This window comes from Corvus kubaryi, unplaced genomic scaffold, assembly GCF_017639235.1.
Source record: "Corvus kubaryi isolate FWS band 111438036 unplaced genomic scaffold, C.kubaryi_AGA036_p1.0 37354, whole genome shotgun sequence".
Lineage (NCBI taxonomy): Eukaryota > Metazoa > Chordata > Aves > Passeriformes > Corvidae > Corvus > Corvus kubaryi.
Genome location: NW_024581116.1, coordinates 9,229,103 through 9,250,618, shown reverse-complemented (window position 1 = coordinate 9,250,618; position 21,516 = coordinate 9,229,103). Strand labels below are relative to the sequence as shown.

At 37.0% G+C, this 21,516-nt stretch overlaps 2 protein-coding genes across 6 annotated transcripts in view; one reads left to right on the top strand and one right to left on the bottom strand.

Moving 5' to 3' along the window:
• Positions 1-1,036, top strand: part of VSNL1 (visinin like 1) — an 86,921-nt gene extending 85,885 nt beyond the window's left edge. For both annotated transcript variants that reach the window (XM_042032928.1, XM_042032929.1), the window contains exon 4: positions 58-1,036. In XM_042032928.1, coding sequence (XP_041888862.1) covers positions 58-255 — 198 coding nt within the window. In that variant the 3' untranslated portion in view covers positions 256-1,036. The remainder of the gene's footprint in view (positions 1-57) is intronic.
• A 4,534-nt stretch (positions 1,037-5,570) lies between these two features.
• SMC6 (structural maintenance of chromosomes 6) overlaps positions 5,571-21,516 on the bottom strand; it is a 40,968-nt gene continuing 25,022 nt past the window's right edge. For 3 of the 4 annotated variants that reach the window (XM_042032920.1, XM_042032922.1, XM_042032921.1), the window contains exons 19-28: positions 20,762-20,897; positions 19,772-19,852; positions 18,928-19,098; positions 16,174-16,311; positions 15,285-15,430; positions 14,469-14,594; positions 12,068-12,173; positions 10,036-10,188; positions 8,245-8,342; positions 5,571-6,920 (exon numbers count right to left, since the gene is read on the bottom strand). In XM_042032920.1, the coding sequence (XP_041888854.1) occupies positions 6,812-6,920; positions 8,245-8,342; positions 10,036-10,188; positions 12,068-12,173; positions 14,469-14,594; positions 15,285-15,430; positions 16,174-16,311; positions 18,928-19,098; positions 19,772-19,852; positions 20,762-20,897 (1,264 nt within the window). In that variant the 3' untranslated portion in view covers positions 5,571-6,811. The other variant, XM_042032923.1, reaches the window with a different exon arrangement.

Genomic DNA, 21,516 nt, shown 5'->3' with positions numbered 1-21,516 from the left:
CATAAAAAAATTAGATTGAATTTCATGCTGAATTTTCCATTTGGTTTCTTTCCAAAGGCCATCTACAAAATGGTGGGCACTGTGATAATGATGAAAATGAACGAGGATGGTCTGACGCCTGAGCAGCGGGTAGACAAGATCTTCAGTAAGATGGATAAGAACAAAGACGATCAGATCACACTGGATGAATTCAAAGAAGCTGCAAAGAGTGATCCGTCCATTGTATTACTCCTGCAGTGTGACATTCAAAAATGAGCTGATGTACGACGCGTCATAGACTGCACAGAAGTTTAATGTTCCATTCAGTTTGCAGCTATTTCCACACACACAAAAATTTGCTTGGACTACCTATAAATGGACTTGCTTCTTGTGTTTGAAACACTTGTGTGCATGAGAATGTCATTTGCTAAAGAATTTTAAAAGTATATATTATAAAAATAAACTGCCACAACGTGATGTGTGCAATGTCATTTCATAACAATCCTCTTCCTCTGAAGCCTGTGCAGCAGGCCTGTGCTGCAGTGAATTATATTATTTATTATTCATGTTTTACTGATGCTAGCTCTGTGTCTCCTAGACTGAGTAATGTTAGTGACACTGAATTCCCATGGTAATGTTAACTGTTTATTATAAATCATGTCAACATTCTGCTGTAAAGTAGTACTGGACAGACAGAAGTGAAGAGCTCCTCGGCTCCCGAGTCTGATCCACACGTGCTTGTATTGTCAGTGGATATAAATGTACTTCATTTGCATGCCTTTTAGGTTTGCCTTAATTCTTACCTCATTTGCATCCCTTCAATCTGGAAAGAGCTATGTCAGAGGAATGCAGTATATTAAAAAAAAGAAAATCCTGATAAAATTAACCCTTTAATTAAGAATATATATAAATATATATATATAATGTTTAAAATATTGTTTTATTGCAAGTTTAAAGGTTTTATTGGAAGTGTATTGATCTTTGCCAGAATTTTCAAAAGCTTCCACAGAGGTTGCAATATATATGTCACAAAATAAATTTATAACATTTGACCTTTTCCCCTAATTCTTATTTCATGTCTTCAGCATGGTAATAAAAAAAAAAAAAAGTTAAATCTCTTTAATTATCTTTCACTGTACACTGGGAAATATGTATTTCATTATTGAAGCATGAAGAAAAAAACTACTTTGCACTCACTCACTAGAAGAGTCATATTATACAAAACCAAAAGTTGTAGTTCTTGTATTTAGGGATGGAGCAGCTGTTGATGCTGTAAGATGCTATTGCTAAGATTTACCAGCACACCTACTAGACCCGTGCTGCTTTTTAAGCTGTGCAGGTCAAATACAGCTTATTTTCTTGGCCTAAACCTGGTTTTTAAGTGTTTTTCCCTCCTGAAGTAAGAGACTTTCCTCTTACCATATGACACTAAACTACTCTGTGTTTAATATAAACAGACATGTTGTTAAAAATCACTACTGATAAATTAAGCATGAAGTATGATGATAAAGGAGGGATAGTGAGGAGAATCAACTTCCTCCACAATTCTATGTGCACAAATCAAGTTTCTCTCTATCCTGTGACAAGTTCTACACACCCTTGGGAAAGACTGAAGAACTATCAGACTGCAGAAATTGCAGATAAAACTTTCCTATGCCCCATTTCCCTGACGCTTTAAACAGTTAGTTGCTTGCTGGATTTAAAAAAAAAAAAAGCAATCTGAACATCCTACAATTGCATGTTTGATATTTCTTTCTTACCTTATGAAGAAATGAGACCGTACTTTTAATAGCTAAAAATCAAACAATAAAACATGACACAAACCAAATCATTCTCTGTATTTTCAAATTTAAAAAGTGAAGCTCATCTTAAAATTAAAGGGAAAAGAAAACAAGCAACAAAAAACAGTTTTACACAGTTTGCTAAGAGCTGTTGTGGGGAGGATCATAGAATCAATTGCTGCCACAGCCACAGCCATCCTCTCATTTTTGCTTCGTATTCCAAACAAACAGCAAAAGCAGAAGTATCAACTGCATTTTCTAATACCAGAATTCTACTTAGACTACACAGGTCTTAGCAAATTAGGGAGGGATATAATTCATGCATTTGGCCGTAACTTAAAGCACACATTCTAGAAATTACATACTTCTGAGAATGATATGCCCACAATGAATACTTCTCAGATTTGCTGCCTCTGGTTTACATGTATGAGAAGCAATACCTCATTCGATGTTTCCCTGAACCTTGAAGTTATGGACAGGCTGGACAGGCTCCATTTACTTCAGTGCAGCATTAAGCAATGCACTGCCATCCAAAATGGCTGACAACTCAAACACAGTCAAATTCAAAAACTTAATGTCAGCACTGCAATCTTCTCTCTAGACAGCCCCTATAGCAAACTCTATATTAAAAGAACCAGGCATATGATAGTTTTGAGACCTTAGTAGGATCACTGCAAAAATAAGTGCATCCATGCAAGGGCTTCAGTAATTGCTTATTCAGAATTAATCCTCCACCATGAAAATATGCTTACAATAATTATACAGTCAGGAACATATCCTCATCAAGTACAGGGTAGATTAGATACAATGTACTGATTTGAACCAAAGACCAGAATTGTTGCCACCTCCTCCAGTATTTCAAGTAGGTCTGTAAAACCTTGGGAGAAAGCTGAAGTGTTAGCTCAGTAGGAATGCACTAATTTTCCTTAAGCTTTTTTCTCCACACAACTCATTATAGAAGTACTAATGAGGATAAATGCTTTACTCTTTACTGCCTCTGCACTCTTGCCTTTTTTTTTTTTTTTGGATGTTGAAGAAAATCAGGATAAATAATGCAATGCCATTCTATCATCTGTCTGAAAAATACTCCAAATTCATCATAAAATCAAGTCAAGCTAAACATGTGGCTCATGATCATGTCCTAGAATCAAAGAATGGTTTAGGTTGGAAGGGACCTTAAAGATGATCCAGTTCCAGCCCCCCTGCAGGGACACCTTCTACTAAAACAGGTTGCCCAGGGCCCCATCCCGCCTGATCTTGAGCACTTCCAGAGATGGGATGTCCATAACTTCTTTGGGCAACCTATTCCAGCATCTCATCACCTTCACAATAAAGAATTTATTCCTAATATCTAATCTAAATCTATTATCTGTCAGTTTAAAGTTGCTCATCCTTGTCCTGTCACACCAAACCTTGCAGAATGTCCCCCTTCAGCTCTCTTGTAGCCCCTTTAAGTACTGGAAGGTGCTATGAGGTCTTTCTGGAGCCTTCTCCAGGCTCAACAGACACAACTCTCAGTTTGTCTCCACAGCAGAGGTGCTCCAGCCCTCGGAGCATCTTTGTGGCCTCCTCTGAAGCTGCTCCAACAGGTCCATGCACTTGCTACGCTGAGGACACCAGACATGGACGCAGTACTCCAGCTGGGATCTCACAACTGCAGAGTGGTAGAATCACGTCCCTTGACCTGCTGGTTCCAGACAAGTTTTGCCAAGTATGCAATTTACAAGGTGCCCCCCACTATCTTCACATAAGTCTAAAGGTGTAAGTACCTTGAATTACAGGATTATAGAATTGTTCATGTTGGTAAGGAACTTCCTAGATCTCTTGCCCAGCTTCCTGCTTGAAGGAGATGCAGGAGTCTATTCAATAGACTCCAAAAACTTCCAAGGACACAGATTTTACCTCTTATCTTCATCATGAACAATCCCTCCTCCTGGTTAACTCAGCCAGAACCTCCCCACTTCAGTCAGTGGCCACTGTTTCTTGCACCACACACATCAGCAAAAATCCCATGTCCTCTTTTGTCAGTAACCTCCTCACAGCTGCCAGGAGTCTGCCTGTTACCCTGGGTGTTCCGAGGTCTGCCAATAGAGGCAAACAGAGTCAGCATCTGGTGAAGAGCACAAAAAGATCCCTTCAGCCCCAGAAGGTGTGCTGTGGTTGAGGAGCTGTGTCCAGGTGAAGGGGCTACAGGAGGAAGTGAACAGGCTGCGTAGTATTTGAGTGAAAAAGCAAGAGATAGGTTATTTACAGAGATGCCACAGTCTCAAGATTCTCAGGAGTCTCAAACCTCCATTGTAGTGGAGAAGCAGGTGGACTCAGAACCCTGCACAGTAATTAGTGAAGGGGTTTTAGTCAAGGGTCTGTCCAAGACGAAGGCTGGAAGCAGGTCACTCCACATACCAGGAGGAGGTTCCTCCTCCTTCTGAAAACAAGTAGGACTGGAACTTTCTACAACAGGCATGAGGCTCTGGAAAAAGGCCAGACAATTGATGAGGTGGGCGAAGGTCCTTCTGGGACAGAGGGGCCTCCTAAAGCAACACCTCCTGCACACCACATCAAGACCTCCTCTGTTAACAGGAAAAGAAGGGTAGCTGTAATAGGAAACTCCCTTTTAAGGGGAATGGAGGGCCTGATATGCAGACCAGACTCACCTCACAGGGAATTCTGATGACTTCCAGGGGCACAAATAAGAAACATTACTGGAAAACTCTCTCTAAGGCCCTCTGATTACCATACACTATTGGTTGTTCTAAGTGGCAGCGACAAAACAACAAAGAGAATTCTGAGGGCAATCAAAAGAGACTTGAGGGCCTTGGGTTGAAGGTTGAAGGATCAGAAGCACATGTAGCAATTCCCACAATCCTTTTGGTAACAAGGAATAATATTGACAGGAATAGGCAGATCCACCAGGTCAACACATGGCTCCAAGGCTGATGTAAGCAAAAACAAAATTGGTTTTTTTACCATGGGATGATCTATTCAACACCTGCTCTACAGACACCTGATGAGATGCACCTGTCTCAGAGAGGAAACTAGCACAGGAGCCACCAGGGCTCACTGACAGAACTTTAAACCAGCTTGGAAGGGGAAAAGGGACAAAACCAGGCTTACCAGTGGGGAGCAATGGGATGGTGTGCCAGAACTTGAGAAAATGAGCACTAACGGGATCCCTCCATCTCCTTCAGGTTTGTTGGCTGCAAAGCACCACACCCAAAATGTTTCTACACTAATGCACACAGCATGAGGAACAAACAAGACCATCTCAAGCCTTTGGCCCAGTCCCAGAGATTTGATATCACTGACTAAGTGACACTGTGTGGGCTAAGTCCTACGATTGGAGTGCTCTGTTGGATGGTTACAGGTTCAGAGGGATGGGCAGGGCAGATGTGGAATGGGGTAGCATTGTACGTCACGGAAGGGATGTAATGTATGGAGCCCACAGCTGGCAATGGCACCATTGAAAGTCTCTAAGTAACAATCAAAGGACACACAAAAAATGTAGGTGTCATCTTAGGAGTCTACTACAGACCTCCTGGCCAGGACGATGACACTGACAAATGGCTCTCTGAGGAACTAAGGGACACTTCCAGCTTAACTGCTGTTCTCCTTATGAGGGACTTCAACTTGCCAGAGATCAACTGGGAACATCATCGAGCTGATGGGTCCCTTCCAACTCACCATTTTTTATGGTTCTATGATTCTACGAAGTGTATTTCCTTCAACTCTTACCTAGCTTCCATATTTTAAAGAAACATAGAAGTTTAATACTGTGCTGTGACTGAAAACAAATTAAGGTACAAAGTCAAGTTAAAACTTACACTGTAATAAGATTTTATTGAGGAACTTCTATTCACTAAAAAAGTGCAGAAACTGCTGAATGTTTTTCTCTGAGTAGTCTCAATGGCTTTTGTAGCTGCGTAACATCAAACAACAATAAAAAATCCTCCAAAACAACAACAAAAAAGAAAAGCAGCTGGACTCTAAAAAATGATTTTTTTTGAAGAGCTGCCAACAATTTCAAGTTCCTGGAGAAAAAAAGAACAGGAGAGAAAAAAAGGTTAATTTGAGGGACTTTGAAAAATCTGGTTCTTCTTTCTCCCTCTTATCCCCAATAAATGCTTGCAATATCTAAATATATCAAGTTTAAGTGCTCTAGTCCCAGGGAGATGTGGGAGGGGAGGAAAGGCAGGGAGACCCAACAAAACACAGGGCTACAATGCTGTACAAAAGTTACCATATTATTTCCCAAAATTCTTATTCTACTTCCTTCCCATATATTGGAAAGACTTGTGTCTATTTAGTTTATCATAATAAAATGAACATTTAGAGACTTATTCTATACCTTGGAACTCAAGAGTGTGCAAGAACTAGTCTACTGGAACTAAGAAACTAGGTTTATAATGACACAGCTTGCTAGGTTTTGTAAGCTCATGTCCAAAGACACTCATACTCTTTAGGAAAGGAATGAAAGGACTTTTTTTCCCACCAAGATAACATACTACAAATAAATTTTTCCCTTTTCTAATTATGAAACTGTAAGTTCTAATAGTTTCTCATGTTCAGCTACTGTGGTTTCACTGGAAAATAAATGAAACACATTTTACTGCATGTATTAATTAGCACATATTTAAGAAATAAAGCATAGCTAGGAAGAAGATATTTTTAACTTAATGCTAATTTAAGTGTGTAGAGACACTAAAACATTACCACAAGTATTAGTTCAAACGGTTTATTAAAATATTACTTCATAGTTATACAAAATATATTTCATTTTTCAAGAAGAAAAAACAGAGTAACAGATAAAAAAATTCTATAGTTGGTAGCTAAAAATATCAACAGAACATTCAAAATTTTCTCCTCATCCAAACTGTGCTTATTCTTGTTCTGTGCACACAGTAATCCTTTAAAAAATTATTAATAACAATACAGAAATATCTTCCTGAGACTATCTAACAAATCATCATCTTTTTCAGCATCAGGAAGCAATAATTTTACACATATTATTCTACATTTGTCTTCAATATTATACCATATTCATACAGAGATACTTATTGATCTTCATCTCTGTTATTCCTATTTTGGAAATTCAATGTTCTTTGGTCTCTTGGAGGGTCTGGCATGCGGAGGATTCGAATATGGGGACTCATAGGCAGAGAACTAAAAATAAAGGATGCATCATTTAAACAGTGTTTCTTCTCCACAAATTTTAGTATTTCCATTTAATTCTTTACATTACATATTTTCCTTTGAATAACTCCATCTTTTTCCTTTGACAGTCTTAAAAAACAGTAACATGGAGCGAAGTTTGGACTTCACTGAACTGATCCTGGACCCTGACTTCAGTAAAAGCTTGAGGTAAAGACAAGCAGTCATTTCAATCATGTGATTTCTAACAATTAGATAGCCTTAATTAGAGAAAATGTTCTTTTATGAAAACCTCCAAATGAGCATATGATGGAGTACAAATAAGGACTTGCCTTACAGATCCTGAAGTAGCACACACTATACACACATGTAATCAATCACAATGTACTAAGAATGAGCAAAGTTATTAAGCACACATTTAGTCAGGCTTCTTCACTGATTATCCTAAATGGATTTTTCCTGAAGTTGCTCCCGTATTTTTGTTAAATTAAGTGTTTGCTGAACATGAAACATGTAACAATATAACAAAACCAAACTGAACTTGAATTATTAAATTTTTCAACAGTAGCCATACAAAAAGTCCTGTATGTTTATCGGTTTCAGAAAATCTCCACAGAACCATTTCCACTGAAGTAACAACAGATACCACTACTCTACTTTTTATATACTGTAGTGAGGGAAGACAATTAGGAATAAATCAATCAAGTTCATTTTGAAGACTGCTTTAATTACCCTCTTCAGACTTCACTGGTTACTGGGTTAATAGAGAGGAGCTGGCTGCACAAGGTTAGACACATGACTGTCCCCTTAAGCTGGGAGTGGCTCTACCAGGGATTTATATGGGGGTTTTGAAAGAATTTTGAACCACTACATCAAATGTTCAAAACATGGTGCAAGTTATGAGTCTCTAGATCGGCAATATTAAAATCAATAAAATAAAATCAACTCAAAAGACAAACACCTTGAAAGTATTGTAGCATTAATAGAAAAAAATTCTAAGTCTTTTGTTATATTTGGAAGGGGAAAGGGACATACAGGGCTCTAAGCTAAGAAGCTCCTGTTTAACAAAATAAAACATTTCAAAATGTTGTTTTATTTCAGATAAACTGATTCAAGTCCCACTGAATTACAATAATGTAAGCAAGGGTAAAAAAAAACCTATTTAAAAAATCCTTTAAATTCACAGAACCATCAGTAATTAACTACTTAATTGTTTATGTTCTACTGCTACAAACAGCAGAATTTCTTTCTCCTCGTACTTAACTTTTTCAAGTTACACTCCTTGCAAGAGAACTCCCTTGCAATTCTTGTATCCTGAAATAAAACACAGTATTACCTCATGGTCAGGGGGGTGAACAAAATGAACTGTCGATGCCTCTGAAAGTCAGCCCTCTCCAGAATCATGTCAATGGCAATTCTTCTGTTAACCATGTCCTAAAGACAAAACATTTGTCAGGTAGTGATACTGACAGCAATAAATACACTAGAAAATATGATTCTAGAAAACCTACCAGAATTAATTGCTATACAGTCAAGGTTAGCTACAGAAAAATAACCAAATAATACTAATAAAAGCTAAGAAAAACTGGGTAAACGTAAGGGTTAAATTCTAAAGGCTACAAATTATAGTTTGGGAAATTCTTAAACTGTACTTTTAAGTATACATGGGCAATGGAAGGCTCCTATCAGAACAATCACACACTCATCTACTCACAGTGTTTTTCTATCAGCTTTGATGTACATACAGTACTTCTTTACTGAGTATGCTGAGATGAACTTATTTTAGCAGAATAATGTTTCCTGTAAAATCCTGACTCAAAAATCACCTGAAAGAATTTAGGGGCTCCATGAAACCTCTGCTATGATATCATGGAGCTTGTTTTTATTAGGATTATTACTGTTACTATCATTATTGCTATTTTGAATGTAACCTTACGCATTAGGCTTACTGAGAAGGATGTGCAACAGGAAGCTTTTATTAGCAAGGACTAACAAAGTTCTGATGCTGTGCAGTGTTCCTCATGAAACCAGAGATCTCCCACAAAAATACACCGTGGAGTCCTCGTGTGGTGGGGATCTGTGATTACACCACGAGTAACTACAGAACGTGTGGACAAGTAAGGCTGCACTTACTGGCACTGCGGTGGACAGACAAATTGTGTGGAATTATTTATGGAACAGATGGCATGCAAGTTCTTTGCAAGGCCTACAGTTCTGAGTATCCACCCTTTTCAGGAAAGATGGGTAAATTTCTTCACAACTAACTTTTTTTAAAAGAGGATCTATGATTTGAAAGTCGGCTGAAAAATGACTGCTTCACTACCTTCACTACCTACTGTCCTTTTTGCAATTCTTTAATATAAACTATATTATCTTTGTTCCCTTTAGGTGAATCCTAGCAAATAATTGATTGATGAGGAAGGGACAGTGAGGCAAAATTAAATAAGCCAGTATCAAATCTTTGTCTCATAGAAATAAATGTTTTCTCAAACTCGTACCACCCTGCATATTAATAAGTAGGAAATAAATCTTAAAAAAAAAAAGAAAATAAATTTCAGAATGGGTTAGTGGCCTGTACAGGGAAGCTGTACACAAAGGTATTATTTATCAGTTTTAGATAACCTTAGTATTTATTGTTCATTATTCTGCATTTCAGCATCTTGGAAACATGCTACTAGCTGAAGTCTGTTTCTATAAAATGAGTAGCAACAGTGAACTCAATTGCTGCATTTGCTCTGAAAAAACCCCATACTGATCTCAAAATTGGCAGAAATCAAAACACATGCCAAGCCCAGACTGTCACAGCAATATGCAGAGTCAACCTCTGACACAGTAATAGCTGATTTATTATTTTTGTGCTGAACAAAGGTTTGAGCACATAAATTAACAGAAATGCTCCTATTTCTCCATACCAACTTCAGAAACAAAATAAGCTTCAAAAGTCACCAAAGTCAACAAGATCCCTAACAGATTTTGTTTTGGGGATTTTGATCTTGGTTTGGGGGCTTTTTATACTTTACAGTTAACTACAGTGGTTTTAAATCTAAGCAAATCAAGTAACAACCCAACGATTTCACTAATTTATACACATCAGAATGGGAGACGTAGTTTTAAGTTTAAACTATACCATGTAGACATCAAATTCATCCATGCATCTGAAAGGAGATTCAGAAATGTTCCACAGAGAAAGAATGAAACAAACTGTGGAGAAGGAACGTTCACCTCCTGATAGGGATCTCAGATCACTACGGGAAGCTTTTTCTTCTTCTCGAGGCTGAACCTTGAAATAAAAATATTGGAGCAATTTTTATATCTGAGATGAAGCCATACTAACAGAATCATAATTCTAACAGCAAACACATTAGAAATGAACAGATAGAGATCACTTGAAAACCATTTTCTGCATTTCGCTGCAACTGCCATTCCGGAATGCAATGGCTCCTAACCATTTAGTAACACATTTCTAGGATGACTGAAACTTCCTCTATCACAGTCATACACACTGAACAGATTGAATGACTCTGTCAGTGTTTTGTTATACAAATCTCTATTTTCAATAGCTCTTAAATGATGTTTAATAAATGTCAACCAGTGTAGTTACATTACAGTAAGATCCAGTGGTTACCAGCTACAGTAAAAAAGCAGGTGATTGATTTACAGCAGAATTTTAAAGGAGGAAGAGATTTTTTTATGTGGAATACATGAAACATTGTGAACAGCCATTTGGTTACATTGATTATGATGACATCTTGTGGCACTCCTTCTGTAACATGCAACTTGGGCATTTTCTTGCCCTGCTAATTACATTACCTTTAACAAGTTAAGCAGGCAAATAAGGATTATTTTGAAGAGGGATCTTTTTTTGCAGGGAACCGTTTTCTTTTTACAACTTACATTCCTTGACTAAATACAGATCCTTGCTGTGAGATACCTGAGACATCAGCTGTTAAAAAAAATATATTCTGATAAAGTCAAGTAATGACTTGATATTTTATGGACTGAATTTAGTTCTTCAGATACATATGCTTCACCTGTCTAGTTAGGACTGCAACATGTATTTATGTTGTCACTGCACATTTTTCCTCTTAATCCCTAAAACTAAGTCTCCCACAGAAAAAAAGCTAATAAATCCATGACAAAACTTTTTGGGATGTGTGTTAAAAGGTGTGTGTGTGACATGACAAAACTTTTTGGGATGTGTGTTAAAACACAGAAAAAAACCGTATCGAAACTTTCATGCATAAAGTTGTTCAAATAACAGCTAGAGCCACTATACAATCACACAAATACTGGTGAACTTCCTATCAATGAAACAGGAGTGAGTTATTTTGAAAGACTGACTAGGATGACTCACTACTTAAGTTCTTATTATTGGCATAAAACAACAACCCACATTTTTTCTTTGTAATCTAGCAACCTGCCCATTTAAAATGGCAATGTTTCTGTTCTTCCTTGTTTTCAACAACATCCTACTGTCACCAAACAGGACAAAAGAAACTTATCCAACACTGATTTGATATGAATAAGCAGACACTTCTTCGTTCAGGCTTTTGGAAACTCCTCCAATGTGTTCCGCTCAACAGATGAAATCCAGCCATTTTTATATACTTTTTCTTCTGAATCATTGTTACGTAAGTACTTTTACATACTATGCATAATATGCCTGCTCCTTAAATTTAACCTTTACAATGACTGGTTTTGTTAGTCATATAACTTCATCAATATTCTTATCCTAAAACAATCATTGGTTGTCTCTACTGTGGTCCACTGATTGGAATCCTTGATATTCAAACCAAGATGGGAAGGGTAGGGGGGTTTCCAACCAGCATAACTGGTGTGCATGATGGTCTCCATAATGTCTTGACCAAAACATAGGAAGTCCAGTAACTTCTTGGTGAGGTTCCTGTGGTTGCATATTTCAAACACAACACTCCTAACATTTCTATACCTTATACTTCACAATTTTCTACTTGTAATCATAACTAACTCTTTCATATGATTGATTACTTGATCAGAATATTTGTAACACTACAATTAAGCTATCACATTTTGGAGAGGGAATTATTCTATCATTTGCAATGCATTTCTAGCATCTGAGACTAAAACAAATAATAATTCATTATGTATTATGGTAATTGAAGTAATATAAAATAACTTACTGTTATGGAAAGTGTCTCATTCTTGTGATCAAAAATTATATTTCCAGAGCAACCTCGAACACGTAGTAAGTGCTCAAAATGGAGTTTGCATTGCATAGAAAGGCTCCTTAAATCAAGCAAATAAACATTAGGGCAGCAAGATTAAAAATACATGAAAAAGCAACAACAGGTTTTCATCAACAGTCCCACATCATTAAGTATTAAGCCCTGCTCCACTAACGACATTCTCCCAAAATCAATTATGCTCTCAAGTGGGTGACATTATACATACTGGAGAGAATCACTGACACAAAGTAAGAACGTAAGAAATCCAGATGTACAGCTTTGAATTTTCTAAAATTTTATTTTAACAGATTGGTGTGAGAGACTGGAATGGTCAACAGTTTAAACATTCCTACAATCACTGAAAGGACTTTTGCCCACTGTAGCAAATTGCAGAGAAACAGCTGTTCATGTGCGACCACCAAAGCCCAAGTATACCTACTAACAGGAATTCAAACTGTGATGGGAACCTGAGATAAGACAAAGGGGATAATATTGTCCAGCCAACCCAGGTGTGGGGAGAAGAATGTATCCACAAGTGATACTGGAAGAGAGACTCAGATGCTGATGGTTCAAACATTCAGGGGCCAAGCTGCTGATGTGCAAAGTACCCAGAGGGCAAGCACAGCCCACCTCAGGCTACAGCTGGTGTTGAAGGAGGTAAGGAAAGAGGCAAATCCTGGAGGCGGGTCCTGTGTTTTTGTCCTTACTCAGGTGAACTCAGCTGTGATTACTTCCCTGCCAGAAGTACTGGGCCATCCACAGTAGCCTGAAGGTGGTTAATCTCTGCTGATGGGCCATACTGGACTCAACTGCACTGACATCATAGACAGCTGTATCATCCTAGAAGGTGTCAAAGACTCCCAAAGTGCCCTGTGATCTACAACACTACATCATCCAGTCTGAAACTCCCCACCCCAGGGGAGGTATCTGGACATTCCCAGCTGAGCCTGGGTGAATATAAACCCAAGACAGTCTGTGTTCTGGGCATTTCTTTCACCATCTGACAGACCCAGTCTGTAACAGCAGCTTCAACCAACACTGAAGTTGCAAAAACCAAATCTTGTTGTAAAGCCTATGGGTTGGGTGATCTTCCTGTTCTTATCCTTTCCTTCTCTTTCTTATACATTTTCTTAAGCAATATTTTTATGCTTTTATGTTGTCATAATACTATGGATTGCAACAACCAAAATGGCTATATACCCGTTTTTTGCCATGCAACCAAATTTTTCTAAAAATAAATGCTACATATATATATAGAGATATATACAGACAAACACCAATTCAGTGTTGTTTCACTCCAATGTGCCCCAAGGGATCTATCAACAAGAACCTAGGCTACCCTCGCCTTCTGGGGTGGGTTGTAACAAGTGGGAGCTTTCTACAGAGCCTCAACAGAAAATTACCACATTCCACTGCTTCCCTATTCAGTACTAGGAGTGCACAGTAACAAGTTGGCATGGCCTTTACTAGATTCTGGGAATTAAAGAATATTGTGTATTAATTTCTCTGTCCACCCCCCTCCCCCTCAATTCTAGCATATCCTAGACCATACACGACAGTTCCTTCAAGAAAGAACTATGGTTCTTTAACATGTCCAAAGGTGGAATTCATTCTTAAACTTGGCCACTTAGGACTAAGATTCAATGTGACATATGTGGGAACCAAAAGGCAAGCATTGGATTTGGAAGGTAAATCTTGCCCACTATTATATCTGTACTTCTGTCTGCAAAGGTTGGGATTCTCCTCATCATCACCATTTGTCACGATCATACTGGGACCTCCCCCAAATGCACATCAAAAAGTACAAAAAGCAGAGACAATCAAAATATCCTGCAATTTCTGTTAAAGGAAATAATAAAGTGCTGCAGTAGAAAACAGACCAGTCCTTCTGAAGGAAGGCAACAACAAAATCTTCATGGATAGGTATAGGATACTAAGGGACTGAAGCAAGACAGAAGGGGTGTACACCCACTAATGGAGAAGAAGATGTCGAATTACAGAATCTGAATCAGGATCTTCAAATTTTTTTCATCATAGGGCGGAGGAAAAGTATTTGGCCCACAATGAAATTATAGGAGCTCAGCACCACTAATTATAATCAATTAAAATGAGTAACAGCCCAGATTATTTCAAGTCCATGTATGTTGCTGGTATTTTACTGACCAAAACCAGCACTCAAACACAACTGCCTTGGATGAAGGCAACACAATTGAGGCCTTTGGGTTGAAGCAAAATACACCACACTGCTTTTCCAGCTGTCAGTCCAGGCTGCCTCTAAACTGCCAGGCATGGTAATATTGAAACTGGGAGCAAGCTTAGGTTAAAAAGATTGTTGTGAACAGAGCCTTAAACCCACCTTAAGAATTGACGATACACTTTGAGCCTCTCTGTCATTACTTCATCCAGCACTGCAATAAATCTCTTCAAATTCTTTACTTTATTGCTTGCATCCTCGTATCTTTCCCTTGCATAACGAAATTGCCTGTTTTAATTAACAGAAAAGTTAGGAGCCATATGCATTACATTAAAACTGAGCTATTGTTGTAAATGCTGAGAATAATTTTGATAATCAAAATATTCAAATGAAAACTTTCTTGTGATGATTTATGTTAAAGCTAAAAGCATTTGATGAGTCAAGTAAGACACTGCTGACAATTAAAATGTGGACAAAAATTAAATCTTAATTCTATTTATAATTCTTTTGAAAATAAACTCTTTCACCAAGGAGAACGAATGACCGGGTTCCCCATGTTCACAAATATCTGAGGGGAGTGCTTCCTTGACATCCACTGAAGTCAAAACCTCAAGGAACTGCCTAACTTGTGCATTAGTTATTCAAACTAGAATTATGCTTAATACTCAATGCATCACAAAACAATGGCAAGTTAAATTTGTGTAGTCATAACTGGGATACTTCAAGAGAGTATCTGATTATTGGTAACATCATGTACATAGCACAGATGCTGCTTAAAATCACTGGAAGGTGTTTCAGGACTCCTAAATCTGTTCAGTACTGGTTGGCTGAGGATTAGTACAACACATTTCCACACCTTCATACATAGCTTAAGTACTAAAAACACACATAAATACATAGTGAGTCAGTAAGAAAACTCTTCTTTCCCCTCTCTTTCCCAACCTACCTGAACTGTTTTAGACAGCAAAGATGACTTACTGTATTATTTCTTCTCTGTTTCCACGGTGACTGCTTTCTGAATTTATCTTCTCTCTCAAGCGATTCATTTCTGCATCGAGACTTTTAACAGTTCTGGTGACCATGATGCGCTCTGAGAAGATTTGCCTTGCTTTTGCCATTTTTTCCTAAAGGAATGTTTGAAACTCAAAGAATTGTCATATTTTTCAAAAATCTGTTTAGTCTTCACAACAAATATTTTATGCTACAGAAGAACATGGACTACAAGCAAGAACAGCATTTTTGTGTTGTTCTTTCTGTTTTCATTACAGCAAACCCAGTTAACAATTTTATTGACAACACTTATACATGGGTAGTTATTTCAGTGCCAAGAACTGAAATATTCAAGATTTTTATACAATCACAGTTATTTAGCTAACGCAGATAAATAAGGAACCAAAATCACCATATTTAAATAGGGCAGTCTTCCAAAAGTCTTTGCAGATGTGATTTCAGAGTTGGTTAATAAAGCTTGATTGGGTAAGTCTTCAAAAGATCAGATATGGGGTCTGTACAAGGAAAAACCTACCATCCAAGAAACCAAAACAATATTGTTCAATTTAGCTTAAACCCAAAATTTTAACTAATTTTCTCATTGCAAAAGATGGAAGAAATGGTCCTAGATGGATGAACCCTAATTTATCTGTCAAGACAGAAATGGTATCCTGTCAGAAAAAAAGAGGCCTCAATTCACTTACACAAAATTACTTTACTTGCTTTACATAGTCAAACACAGCTGAGAGAATACTCACTGTAGCTGAGTATATTAATACGGTCTGTATGTTATACAAGTGGAATGAATTATTATTAAATATTAGAAGAATCAGGACCATCTGACTTCAATAGCTAAAAAAACCTCCACCACACGTACCTCTAATTCATTTCCTTTGGCAACTAGCAAATCTTTGTGCTTATTTATGCAAGCCACGTGCTCTCTCTGTTTGTCTTCATAGTGCTGCAAACGCCGTTTACTGTTTTCCACTTCTGACTCAGCCTGGTTTAATTCAGCCTGTTTGGAACAAATCACGATGTGAGCTGGTTGGGGTGGATTCCTGAGAATCTCTCTAGTGTTTACTGACATACCACAGGTTGCTCTAACTTAGCTTGCTTTCAGTAACACTTATCCTCCTAGAGTCTGGGATTCTTAACAGCAGTTTATTGAGAAAGTCTATGCTCAATTCTGACAAGAATAAATACATGCAATCATTTTAGGAATTATATCCTGAGGTGATATTTTCATTTTTAAAAAAAAACTATGCTGTCTCCTAAAGCTCAGAAAACTGCATTTACTTTTTACACGACATTCTATCTGGAACTTCGGATGCCTGTGTGACATCAGCCAGAACTGCATTTCTGTGTGAAAATTCAGTGTCTGCTATACCTATAATATAAAATCATAGGTTGGAATAGACCTTTAAGAACATTAAGTCCAACCATCAACCCAACACCACCACCATATACACCACTAAACCATGTCCTCCAGTACAACACCCATACATTTTTTGAATGCTTCCAGGGATGGTGATAAAACCACTTGCCTGGGAAGTTTGTTCCAATGGTTTACAACCCTTTCCATGAATTTTTTTTTCCCAATATCTAAACTAAACCTCCTCTGGTGCAATTTGAAGCCATTTCCTCTCCTCCTGTCACTTGTCGTCTGGGAGAAGAGACTAAGCCCCAACCTTACTACAACCTCTTTTCAGGTAGTTGTAGAGACTGGTAAGACCCCCATTGAGCCTCCTTTTCTCCAGGCTAAACAGCTCCAGCTCCCTCAGCTGCTCCTCACAGGAATTGTGCTCCAGACCCTTCACCACCAATCTCTATACTATGTAAGTATTGATAGTATTGAAGTGATGTATCTTTCCAGAGAAGCAAAGAGGTATAAAGAATGACACGAATTAGGACATAATTTTCTTCCTCATCCCTGTCAACTAGATGGCTTGTCTAAATGATACCATGAAGATTTTTGCCTTTTCTTTTATACCCGTTTATACCTTTTACAACTTCTGTATTCCTGGTGCTTTTTGCCTACATTCTTGGACTTGTTTGTCAAGCTAAGAGACTAAACATTTTAGAAGCTTCGTAGGTAGGGATCAGTGTGCCCCAGACCCCAAGGTCCTCTCCAGAACATATTCTGTAAACCAAGATAGAACCATCCAGGGGAAGGTTCCTTGGGGAGGGGGGGCTCACTTGAGCCTCTCATTGGGGAATCTTTGATAGATATGCTAATTAGTAAAACTTATAATGTTATACCCAATGTTGGGGGGAGGAAGAGGGACACAGAGACACAGGGAAAGAGAGAGATAGACTCGGCGGGGTGCATCTCGATGCATATGACCTGGACGTGTACACCTAAGGATCCTTAAAAATAAATACCAAGGTAAAATCCCTTTTCCCCTTCTAACCATGTATGCCTCTTGATTTTAAGACCAGGAAAAGGCATTATCAACAAAGGAAAATAAAAACCACCAAATCAAACAGAAAAAAAACCAACAAAAAAAACCTCAAAACCCCCAAAACAACAAACAAGAAAACCAAAAATCACCAACAGTAACAGATGCTCTTACTTTTTTCTAATCCTATATTAAAACCACAAATTGATGTGTATCAGCAGCTCATTAAACAACTGTAGAACACTTAACACATCTGATTTAAAACCTTTTCAGAAATTTCAGTGCTGCCCTCGATTGTGTTCAGTACTCTAAACAACAAGCAATAATGTTTTCATATTCTGAATAATCTATTCTCTTTCCTTGCACAGTGGTTGTTTTAAAATAGATAATTATCTCTAGAACTTCCATATAAGATACATTAGAACTAACACATTCATCTGTTGCTTTCCTGACCTATTTAATTACTCTTTTTGTTTGCTCTTTTAGTTTGGGCTGACTACATAGCAATATACAGTTTAAGTGAGACATGTAAGAGATTCCCATATCTTTTTTCTTCATTTCATCATTCTAGAAGTTTACAATACTATAAACATCCTGGACTCTTATTTCTGTTTTCTATGTTCAAACTATGAGTTCTTCTTGCCAATGTGAGACTGTCTTCCTTTTGCCAATACCAAATTTTGCATGTCACCATTCTGCTATTTATCTTAAGTCTTGCTATTTCTCTGCCATTTCCAGGTGCCTTCTGTAGTCTTGAATAATTAAAACTACGTACTGGTACCTTCTGTGATTATGTAACTTCATAGAATAACAACCACTTCATATAGAACTTCAAATGCTATTTTGAGAAATGAACAGTTATGAACATTCTTAGCCAAGGTTTCTTAGAAACAAACAAGTAAAAACAACAAATGTGATGCACGAGAAAGGAAAGTAAAGGAAACTGTTTTTCCTTCCTTTTCAGTCCATGACTAAAGATACCTGGAGATGAACTCTCTTTAAACATAAAATACTACAGTGACTACACTTAACAATCAATATCACCTTCAAAATATTGCGAAGCTTATTTTCCAATATGCATTAGATGAAATTCTCCATTTCCATTTTATAGGTAGACCTTAAGTGTATCAGGAAACAGCAAGTTCCTTTCTCCTGCCTCACCTCTTCTTAACCTCATTCACCTTGACACACAAATGAAACGAATCAAAAATACAATATGAAATTATTGTTACCTTAATTGGGCCAGCAATTTCTTCTACTTGATGAATTTTTTCTTTCACTTCTTCTAATTGTTTTTCAGCTGCTTGGAGACTATTTTCCAGTTCTTCCATTTTTCTGCTTTGCAGCTGCATGTCTTGTTTTACAGATTCCATCCTACTCTTATTTTCTTCAACTTCATCTTGCTGTCAAAATGTATTAAAGTTAAGAATAATAAAAGGAGACACATTTGTAAACTACTGTACCAGATTTTTGTTTTACTATCACTGTTAGGGTACGGTATTACATGAAGTACTCTATAACTCTAGTAAGAATAGGAGCAGCTCAATGTAATTGTCACTAAAGCCCAAAGGAAGAGACTGATAGATCTTGTAGGATCTAAATCAAACTGCAAAATAAAAGTGAAACTTCATACTTATGTGACTGAAAATTAAGAGGATTTTATTTGGGAGCTGTGATGAAAAGACTGAAAAAGAACAAGGTAACTTCCCTCTGGATTTGTGGCCCATATACATCCAATACACAATGGAATTCAGGAAGAATAAGTGGATTGTGGTTGTCTCCTAGAAAATGACACCATTCCTAATGAATTATCATCATAAATACTTTCTGATTCAAAAAGAAAAATATTGCAAAACCTGGGGAAAATTTTTTTAAATCACTTAAATCATTAATTAAATCAAATACAAATAAATAAACACTACAAATAAATAAAATCATTCCATTTACAGAAATGTTTAGAATTATGGATAGTGTTACATTCTTCACTATTCAACTTTGCTTATTTCAAAACACTGCTAACATTAAAAGACATTATTTCATATGCTGATTAGACATAATTGGATAATCTATTCTTACTAATATATGGACGTCTGCTGACTGGTGTTCTTCTATGTTTTCAAGATCTGCTATTTCTGCATTTGCTGTTCTTACTTTTATCTGAGAAGAAAAAGAAAATACATGTTCTGAAGCTTAACTAAAGAGAAAAGTTCACATTTGTTCATTTAGGTCATCACAGGAAAGAAGATACTTGTATTTTTTAGTTTTGTTAATGACTAACGAGACACAACTCTTCACACCCACCTATGGAATTCATTTTCATAAGCTATAACTTCCTCTGAAAGTCATGCACTTTAATGAATTAAGTTGCTGTATTTCCATTCGAAATGTCAATTGAATAAAATACATTTTATTTTTTCTTCTCATATTTATCTTCTGCATTTCAGACCACATGCCAGGTTTTTTGCTGCTTCTTACTTGTAATTGACTGAATATAACCTTATATAGTATGTATTAGCTTACACTGTCTACCTGGAGCACCACTGCCCACCACAAATATATATATATATACCAGAGACCACAGAAAGGAAGCTAACAGTTGTAAAGTGGTTTATAAAGAAATTAAGAATACTTAACGAAGAAATATTCAGCATATCAAGATTGGTTAAGAATATACAGGAAGAGCATGAAGATAAACAAGATTCTGGGAATGAAGAGGCAAGGCTCAACAGAAATAAAGGAGGGAAAGCATTTCATGATGCAAGTGTCTCTTCTGTGCAACAACTTACTACTAGTGTCAAAAAAAGCAGTAGAAATTAGTAAGATTTAGCACAAGGTGAGAGAAAGATACCAAACAGAAACAACAGCATATGCTAGGATTGATGTGGTCTCTATCATTCTGTCCTCAATTGTAAGAGTATACTGCAAAAATAAATAACACGAAAGCAAACAACAAAAGTAAGGACAAACATTAAAAACTATCAGGCATTCCAAACAGATTGCAGAAGTCAAAGTAAAATAGGGAAAGACTGAGGAGTTTCTACAAACTAACACTGTACCTATTTTTACCTGTAGCTGTTTTTGGTGTCGTCGATGACCATAGAGATGATCTTCATTTTGCCTAATCTCATTTTCAATGGAATATAAACGTTGCTGAGATGCTGTCAACTGTGCCCTTTTGTTTTCAATTTCTCCATCCAAGTGACTTTATAAACAAAGTGATATTGAGATATTACATACTACACAGATATTATTTGTGACACACATACAGAAATACACAAATAGAAATTACATGCATGACAAGACAAAGGGTAAAAATGTACTCCTTTTCAACTAGCCTACATCATTCCCCCATAGCAAAATTGGTAATGGAATGCCTGTAAAACTTTGAAAGTTAAAATAATCTTTGAGTGAAGTTCATTATATATTGACATGAACCACGTACACTTAACTGACATATTTAAAACTTTTGAGTTTATAGAAATAAACTTTAACATTCAATTCAGTTTATACTATCAGCTATTAATACTAAAATTACTTAGTATGTCTCTAATATAATCCGGGCCTCAAAATGAACGTATTCTACTGTCATGAATTTCCTTGGTGACAGTTCAAGTTTGTAATCTTTGAAGTGCATTTTGCTTTTTATCTGCCGTTTTGAAAGCAAGTAGAGAAAAAAGCCCTAAAATTATAAAAGGTGAGGGAATTCTCAGAGATACCTACCATGAATGAAATCAAAAGCCTGAGGAAATACAGATGCAAAGTTTGAAACCAGTAGGAGGAGGATGTGTGCTAACAACTTCGGTTTGAATAGTCAGGCTTCC